Source organism: Micropterus salmoides, unplaced genomic scaffold, assembly GCF_014851395.1.
Source record: "Micropterus salmoides isolate LMB-PRFRI ecotype aquatic unplaced genomic scaffold, ASM1485139v1 Ms_hic_scaffold_7, whole genome shotgun sequence".
NCBI lineage: Eukaryota > Metazoa > Chordata > Actinopteri > Centrarchiformes > Centrarchidae > Micropterus > Micropterus salmoides.
The window spans coordinates 29,514,637-29,523,190 of NW_024044459.1; the positions used below are offsets into that span (position 1 = coordinate 29,514,637).

Here is an 8,554-nt window from a genome sequence, read left to right on the forward strand (position 1 = left end):
CATAAAATCGTCCCTCGACATCTAGCTAGTTGCGTTGGACAAGCGCAATTTTGTTAAATCGCTGAACTAAGAAATTGCGTTAAAAAATGCCGTGTGGCAAAAACTTTAGGAGGAGAAGGGACTCGTCAGACGTGGAGGAGGATGAAACAACTGAAGAAGTCAGGTAAAGTACTTAATTGAAACTGTACAACATGAACAAAGATACTAACTTGCTAACGTTAGATTAACGTTATGTCAGCTAATCAAACGTTAGCTTAGCCAACAGCCCGATCAACGTTAAACACGACACCATAACGGATTTTGTCTATTTGGATTTAGTTGTATTTTTAGCTAATGCCATTTAATGTGTATGCGTATTTCTTGTTTTTGTTTTTTTTTTTTAGATCAAAATTAGAAGAGGCTAAAGAGCTTCAGAGTTTGCGGAAACGACAGACCGGAGTCAGGTAACTTGAATGTTAACGTTAGTGTTTCTCAAACGTTAAACACGTTTAAAATCTATAGTATATTATGAGAAACATTTTAGATATCAATTGATTATCATATTTCCCTTTTGTTTAGTGTGACCGCTCTGTTGGTAGGAGAGAAACTGCCACCAGAGGCTGAAATTGATGTAAGTGATCTTTTTGTCTTCGTAGTAATTTGGATTAACCAGATTATGAGTGTTTAACTTACCGTTTGTTTAATGCTTCTCACAGAATGACCCTTTCAAATTGAAGACCGGAGGAGTTATTGACATGAAGAAAGTCAAAGACAGGAATAGGGACATGTAAGTAAATCTCTGAGCGCTTAAGTTATTTGCATGCAGTGTTATTAACACATTGTGTATGTACTAGTATGTCATTACATAACGAAAAATGTGTGTCATCACGTGTGACACTGATTTGACCCAAGATGACCTCTGTTTCACATGCAGGACAGAAGAAGAGACTGACCTCAACCTGGGCACCTCCTTTTCTGCTGAAACTAACAGACGAGACGAGGATGCGGACATGTATGTCTGCTTGTTTCACGCTGCAATAGTTATAGCATATAACACATGGATACTCACACACGGTGTTTCATAGAAATATTTTTCATGAATCTATCCTCGCAGGATGAAATACATTGAGACAGAGCTGAAGAAGAAGAAGGGGTTGGTGGAAGCAGAGGAACAGAAAGTTAAGGTGAAGAATGCAGAGGACCACCTGTATGAGCTGCCCGAGAGCATCCGTGTCAATTCTGCCAAGAAGACAGAGGAGATGTTGTCCAATCAGATGCTGAGTGGGATTCCCGAAGTTGACCTTGGCATTGAGTATGTATAAAATATTCTCAAAATGAGCCTGTGTTGATAATATTTTTTAGCGATTGAGTAGTTTTAAACTATTAAATTATGCGCCAACCTTCTTGATAATTAACAGGTTTATTTTCTTTTAAAAATAAGTCAAAATTCTCTCAGCTTCTTAAGTGTGAATATGTTCTGGGTTATTTAATCCTCTCTGACAGTAAACTGAATGTCTTGTGTATAGACCAAACAACCAATTGATTAATCGAGAATATAATCAAAAGATTAATCGACAATGGTAATAGTCTTTCATTGGCAGCCCTATTGTCTTTTTTAAATCTGTGAGAAACGCATTCTGCATTGAGACTAGCTGACAGAAAAGGTGCAAGTGTGTTACTGACTGTGTTGGGGTAGTTACTCAAAAAAGGTAATGGATTACACATTAGTAGTACTTTACTAGATTACTCACTGCTGAAAGTAACTAGTGACACTACTGGTTACATTACTTTTGGATTACTGCATAACATCACCTGCGATGCACAATAACTGCCAAATAACAAGTTACACCTCATATATGCCCAGATCAACACAAATCCTTACCCTTACAGTTCAAAAACGTGTAATGGTAATTTGAACTGTGCAGTTAACAGACCAAAGCCACACAACAAACTTACTGTAGCTCACTTGCTGAACTATGGCTTTAAAGTAGATTATTCCCTCTTACTGGACCTGCTTATCAAAGAAGTGGTTATACCTGATGATTCTGTCAAATCTTTTGTCAGACAACCTGTTCCTCATCGGAGTCAGAACAAGACTGCCCAGGCTAAAAGAGCCTCACGACAGGTGTGCTAGAGGGTATCGATGTACTTTCATGAAACTAAAACAATACATCGGTCCCTCGAAAGATTTCTTTAGCAGCTCTGCCATTTCTGCATCCTCATGAATTGCCGCTCAAAAGTGAGGTCAGAAAAGTGTCATGCATAAAAAGGGACGTTTGATTTATTTTTCTCTCCTCCCGTTTCGCGGATAGTTCAAGAACCAGTACGCAAGTAACGCAACGATTTTGTTATTAGTAACTGTAATGTGATTACTGAAGTTATCAACGGTAATGCGTTACATTACTGCGTTACAGACAAAAGTAATTTGATTACAGTAACGCTTTACCCCCAACACTTGTTACTGATTGCCCGTTTCTGTGATTCTCTTTCCCCAGTGCAAAGATAAAGAACATTATCTTCACAGAGGAGGCAAAAGCCAAGCTTCTGGCAGAACAGAGGAACAAGAAAAAAGACAACGGCACATCATTTGTACCCACCAACATTGCTGTCAACTACGTCCAACACAACCGCTGTGAGTTCTGCCAGTCTGTGAACATTGGGGTTGAAATAGTGAGAGGATACCAGAAGGTAATGAGAGGTGAAACGGTTGGTTAAATATGTGTATTCGCCTTTTCTTTTCCCCAGTCTATCACGAGGATGTGAATGCACCACAGAGGCACCACAGACACAGAGAAGAGCCCAAAGCAAGGCCACTCCGTGTGGGAGACACTGAGAAACCAGGTCCAGAAAGTAAGACTCCACACAGCCACACACCGCTCCTTATTGTATAGCAGTTCGGTAACACTAGACTGTAGGAATCTGTTATAATCTGTTTGAGCACACCGTAACAGGGAAACGTGAAACTGTGCTTTTTCCTATGAACTGGTTTGTACAAATAAAACATATAATCTGATTCATACGTTCTTCTTGTTACTCCACAGCGTCGTCACCACCCAACTACCGCAAACGTCCAAACAACGAAAAGGCCACGGATGACTACCATTATGAGAAGTTCAAGAAGATGAATAGACGATATTGACCTGGGTGTTTATTTTTTATTTTTACAGAATACTTAAGTGGATGGCACCAAATTAAGTGAAGCCTCCAAATGAGTCATGAAAATAAGAGGACTCCCAAGATAGTGGTGTACTTTGTATAGATTGTAAATAGCTCCCAGTGGTATACTGTACATTCGCTTGTTATGTAAAAGGGGAATTCTATATCCCTGAAGAAATTGTGTGGCTCAGGACTGTCTGATAATCAAGGAATTGGTCCAATAAGACCAGAAGCTGTAAAGGCATAAAGGAATAACATGAGACGTGTTGGACTGAGTGGTACACCTGCTCTGGTTTGTGAGGGATGTTTTTTTTAAGCCCAATGCTATGTCTTGACTTTTTTGTTGTAGAGTTGTTTTTAGGACTCGATTAAAAGACAAACACAAAAACGTCCACAAGCGTTGAGTTGTTCTTTAATGTGACCAGTGCTCAGAGTAAGAAAAAATGAAACATTATAAAATCAGAAGGTACAAAATAAATGTGAGAACTAACATTGGATACATAAGCCAACATAAAAATATAAAATATGTACTGGTATTTAAATGCTGCAAATATGCACTAAAATTCATAAAGTTGTCTGCATTTATTTATACTTCCTTCAGTATTGTATATACAGTATGAGCCAGTCTATGCATTTTAATATTCATTTTGAAAAGTTACTAAAACTGAGGGGAATGTTACATCTGATACATTTGACAGTCCATCAGTCTTTTGATTCTGGTTCTTCAGGTATATTTTGTTTGGTACAGTTTCTTTATTTTACTTATTTCTAGTAATACCGCTATACAAAAGATCTCAAATACAAAAGAAATTGACCAGAACACATTACAGTGGCAGACATAATCAGACACTAGTTCACGATGTGTAACGGAAACTAAATGAGCCAAACCAAACTAAGCACAAGTGTTAAAATCAGTGTCCTCATGGTTTCTCTATAGAGGATGTCCCGTGTCCGTTAAGGTGGTGTTGGAGGTTTGTCTCCTGTGAAGAAGGCCCCTCCACGTCCTCTCGCTCTCCCTGGGTAGAGCTGCAGCTACTGCCAGGGGAGGCCCAGCTGTCTCGTCGGCGGTAGGCCTCACACAGTGGCAGATCAGTGCTGTCCCACTGACTGTAGCTTTGCGGAGCGGAAACCAGTAGGAGGCAAAGAATCAGCGCAGCACAGAAAGAGAGGAGCAGACGAGAGCGGCAGGTCAGAATAAGCACATTCATACACAGACGTGCACATGAGGGCACACATACAATGGAAGCATGGAGGTTATGTAGAAGCACTGGAAACTGGATCCATGCATAACACTGTTTAGTTTAGTTTTAGTCTACAGACTGTAATCAGAGGTGAGGCTTGTTAACTGTTTGTTTTTAAGTTCAGCAAAAAGGTGTGATTAGTTGCTGAAGGAGGAGAAAGCAGAGCGAGTGCTGCGAGGTAAAGGAAGGCCCACACCCAGCTTGCTCCAACAGGACCGATACTTACTCACAGACAAAACAAACAAGACAAACTACTACAGTGTTTTGTCTCTACTTTATTTCTTAATCATTCTGGATCTACTGGAACAGCTGGCACAAACTTGTACACATGTAAAACCACATCACGTGTGCTAGAAAGACATGTGCAGGGTTACAGCTTGAGTCACGTGTGTTCGTAAGGACGGAATCAGTTAAAAAATAACCTAATTGCTTTGACAGAAAACGTCTACTTGAGAAACTCTTGAGTAGCTTCTGATTTGACCTCGAATAAAGAACAAACAGTTGTCCCTGATTTGACAGTGTATACCAAACATTCATCCATAGTTCATCCTTAAAATCTACCATATTAGGTCATCACCATTACATTTATGAGTTAAACATTACACATAAATAATCTTAAATGAATTACATATTTTAAAATCTATATTATTTTATAGTTTTAGTTCTTTCAAAGTGTAATTCTTCTAAAGGGAGTTGACTTTCCTCACAAAGCTCTGTGTTGCTACACCCAGAAGCCCTTTCACAACCATCCATAGATAAAACACTAAGTGTTTTAGATGCATGGATTTTAATGAACTCTGATCATAACTTTGAATTAAAACATGTTAGTTGTAAATGAACCAGGAGGAAAGGCCTTGTTATTTACGTACCACTAAAACATGCTCCTGTGTGCCCTGACAGTATTTGTTAAAACCCTTCTCAAGCCTTTTGGGACGCTGCAGACCAGGAAACTGAAAGTCTGATCACCATTTAGAAATAAACCCAGCTGTCCTGAATTATATGAATCCTTGTCTCAACAAAAAATAACAACAATTCTGGATGTCAAACAGCATCGAACGGCCAAAAACACACGTTAAACTGTCGCAGTTCAAGAGCTGGAAACATTGATGCTTCCTATATTCAGTTGCATACCCCTTTAATGCTGAAGTCCTCTCTAAATTACGACACGTCATAGAGCAGGAAAACAAATAAAAATGTAAAAGTGACATGAGCTGTATCACAACAACCCTCTGCAATGATTTGTGTTGATGAATGGTGCCGTTTGGATGTGACGAAGAGATAATTCAACCCGAAAAAGTTTCATGTTTAGGTGTTGGGTCTCTGCAGAGAATGGTAAAAGTGAGACGACGGTACACTGTGCTGGTCATGGGACAACAGTGGGACAGTGGGATGGGGGCACGTATGAGCCTACTTGTACCTGGAGGAGTAATATTCTTCCTCTAGCTCATACAGGTCGATGGCGATCTCATCACGGAGCGAGGTGAGCTTCTTGTCACACTCGTCCTGCAGCAAGCGGAGCTGCTGGTTTTGGAGGGTGATGGCGTCGTTCACAGAGGGAAAGTCGTTCAGTATCAGGAACTGCTTCAGATCGGACACCAGCTTCATCAGGGACTCACCAGCTCGTACCTGATACAACAACACAGAAGAGGGGTTTGAAAATCAATCACTATGTTTTTTTCTGTATGTGGACTGCTAAATCCTACAGGTCCATAAACAGTCACAGTGATTGTGATGCATTTCACTTTATATTCAAGCTCTGAACCCCACAGTCCAACCAGTTGGTCAGCAAGTACAAATGAATACTGCGCAGTCACACTTAACTCAAACCAAGATAACTTCATTTTATAATCTAGTGGAGGACTGGGGTGAAATGTTGGCTGTGAGGAATCGTGGGTTCTTTCTTCTGAATGTATTTACTTCAGAAAGTAGCAAGACAGTAGAATCAGTGTATGCCTACACGTTTACTGTGATTTCTTTAAAGTAACGTGATAATGTAAAATTCCACTCAAGGCTAAGTTACGCTGGTTTGAGAGCAGCCTGTCCTCCTCCTCCTCCTCTCATCTTCCCCTCTCCTAACTAAATACACTTCAACACTTCAGCTCACACCTCAGTATGTTGTATGTTCTGGACAACTGTGCTTACACTTACAATGTTGGCTGCTCTTACGTGCATCTCATAATGGTCCTGCTCTGCTTGAGTTGCTCGGGCCACCTGTGTCTCATCCTCTATCTGGAGAAAGCAAACAGTGTGAGAATAATACATGCTTTATATACTCGTATGTTTGGAGGGCAAAGTTGAGAGAGAGAAAGAGAGAGGAAAGGACAGGAAATTATGCCAACAAGTCCTGTATTTAACTAGTTCCATCTTATCTAACCAGTAAGAAGCATTTACGTTATGCTGTAATATTACTTGACTTTCCTGCTTTCCCACAGAAGTAACAAACATAACACATGGGAAGGAGCCGCGAAAGTGGTAGAACAACTGAGAAACGACGAGAGGGCGGTCTATCTAACGTACCTTTGCTGTTTTGATAATTTCTGTGAAATTGTCCAGGATGGACCTGATGTCATCTTTCAGTCTCTTGTTGTAGTTCTGCAGCAGCGTCTCTTTGCTTTGAGGGAGCACTCTCTGAGTAGCCATCGTGCTCAGGAAAAGGACAACACAGGGTGCGTTACCTGTTCACACTGAGTTAAAAACACAGAAGTCTATTCAGCTGACGAGGTTTACCAAAGCAGAAGAATACGTTATGTCACGAGCGTGCAAATGAGTTAACTTAGCTAACAATGAAACCGCGCGTGATTTTCATAACAGAAAGGGAAGCCAAAAACGTGCACCTATGTGTTTTCATATCTGTACTACTGCATAAGTATATATTATTACAGATTCTCTAGTGATTATCACTTACTTTGTCTTACCGCATACTTCGTAAACAACGTTACTGTATAAACGATATCCACTAATGCCTTTGCGCTTCTTCTTCTTCTTCTTCTTCTTGTTTAATGGCGGATAACATCCGGTGTGTCTGGATATTACCGCCCTCCAGCGGAGTGTCCACACTGCAAAACGGTGAGGCACATAAAGGTCATGTTTATATTTAGTATGGTTTTATCCTTATCCTCTTTAATACCTTTTTGTGAGATATATAGAAATCATATATAGAAGTCATTTTTAGATATAGTTACAATTTTTATCTCATTGTAGCATAAACCAAAGCACAAACTACTTAAATAGTATGAAACGTATTATCAGTTTAAGTTCTCATTATGTAAGAAAATGCCCTGTTAATGCCTTATATTACAATATTTGATCATTATTCTTGATTGCATTAACATATAAGCAGCTTTGAAGTGTGTAGTCGGTTGAAATGAAGCTATTAACAACTGTATAAACATGCTTTATTATGTATGTAAAATCTAAATCTCATCGCAAAGCGTTGTAAATATCTTTCAGAAACACGTAGTGGAGTGAAAAGTAGTGGCAAAGTTAATGGAAAAGTTCCTCAAACTGTAAAATAGGGGAGACCAGGTATGGTTGTAACATGGGGAGAGTTGTAACACCAATTCCAGATAAGATAGGAGTTAAGTGATCATACCAGTATTTACCTACTACCTCCCCAATCAGGCATGGCGGTTCTCAAGTCTGGAAAGTAAATTTTCTGACCAAGACTATATTTTCTTTAGTATCTATACTATTGCAGATAAAATTGTTTGACTTATATTAGATTGAAATGTAGTTTATTAGGCAACATGTGATGCATTTTTTCCTTTCTAATTTCAAACCACTATCACATGTTGGTGTGTGTATCGGCACTCGATCTTTTGCATACTCCGCCGGTGGACAGGGCAGAAAAATGTATGGCCGGCTTGTGAGAAATTCCAGTGCGCAAGAGAAAGTCCCGGTACGCCAAAGAGTAAAATATAGAAATGCTTGTTCTGTGTACCGATGAGTACCGGCCCACTTCAAGCACTGACTGTGACTCTGATTAAGAATATACACACATTGACAAACACAGACACACACCTCTTTTAGTTAGACCTAATTAGGTACATTTTAGTAGTATTTATTGTTAAGTAAGTTTATTCTATAAGCTAGATACATTTACATACAAATACATGTGCGTGAGTCATCAGACATAATCTGTTACAGTGAGAGAGAAACGTTCTTTTATTTCACTGTAA

At 39.5% G+C, this 8,554-nt stretch overlaps 2 protein-coding genes across 3 annotated transcripts; one reads left to right on the forward strand and one right to left on the reverse strand.

The window, feature by feature from the left end:
• Positions 1–3: 3 nt before the first annotated feature.
• LOC119891941 (telomere length and silencing protein 1 homolog) lies at positions 4–3,527 on the forward strand. Its single transcript, XM_038703943.1, has 9 exons — positions 4–163; positions 384–443; positions 559–610; positions 696–766; positions 914–991; positions 1,094–1,291; positions 2,475–2,611; positions 2,725–2,829; positions 3,021–3,527. Exons 1-9 carry the CDS (start codon positions 87–89, stop codon positions 3,116–3,118), a joined length of 876 nt encoding a protein of 291 aa, XP_038559871.1. The 5' UTR covers positions 4–86; the 3' UTR covers positions 3,119–3,527.
• A 235-nt stretch (positions 3,528–3,762) lies between these two features.
• On the reverse strand, positions 3,763–7,382 carry LOC119891943 (mediator of RNA polymerase II transcription subunit 22-like). Of its 2 annotated transcripts, XM_038703945.1 has the most exons (5): positions 7,282–7,382; positions 6,894–7,060; positions 6,525–6,605; positions 5,794–6,002; positions 3,763–4,248 (listed from the first exon to the last, which is right to left on the reverse strand). In XM_038703945.1, the coding sequence occupies exons 2-5, from the start codon at positions 7,014–7,016 to the stop codon at positions 4,056–4,058; spliced, it is 606 nt and encodes a 201-aa protein (XP_038559873.1). In that variant the 5' UTR covers positions 7,017–7,060; positions 7,282–7,382; the 3' UTR covers positions 3,763–4,055. The 2 variants fall into 2 exon arrangements, with proteins under 2 accessions (XP_038559873.1, XP_038559875.1); XM_038703947.1 differs by lacking the exon at positions 3,763–4,248 and having other exon boundaries at positions 4,632–6,002.
• Positions 7,383–8,554: the final 1,172 nt, after the last annotated feature.

Excerpts from the sequence above, each read along its gene's own strand:
- LOC119891943 (XM_038703945.1), bottom strand. The coding sequence starts at position 7,016 with ATGGCTACTCAGAGAGTGCTCCCTCAAAGCAAAGAGACGCTGCTGCAG. Across the intron at positions 6,606-6,893 it reads AAATTATCAAAACAGCAAAG|ATAGAGGATGAGACACAGGT; the intron begins GTACGTTAGATA and ends TGCTTTCTCCAG. Across the intron at positions 4,249-5,793 it reads GAAGAATATTACTCCTCCAG|CTACAGTCAGTGGGACAGCA; the intron begins GTACAAGTAGGC and ends CGCTCCGCAAAG.
- LOC119891941 (XM_038703943.1), top strand. The coding sequence starts at position 87 with ATGCCGTGTGGCAAAAACTTTAGGAGGAGAAGGGACTCGTCAGACGTG. Across the intron at positions 992-1,093 it reads CGAGACGAGGATGCGGACAT|GATGAAATACATTGAGACAG; the intron begins GTATGTCTGCTT and ends CTATCCTCGCAG. Across the intron at positions 2,612-2,724 it reads CTACGTCCAACACAACCGCT|TCTATCACGAGGATGTGAAT; the intron begins GTGAGTTCTGCC and ends TCTTTTCCCCAG.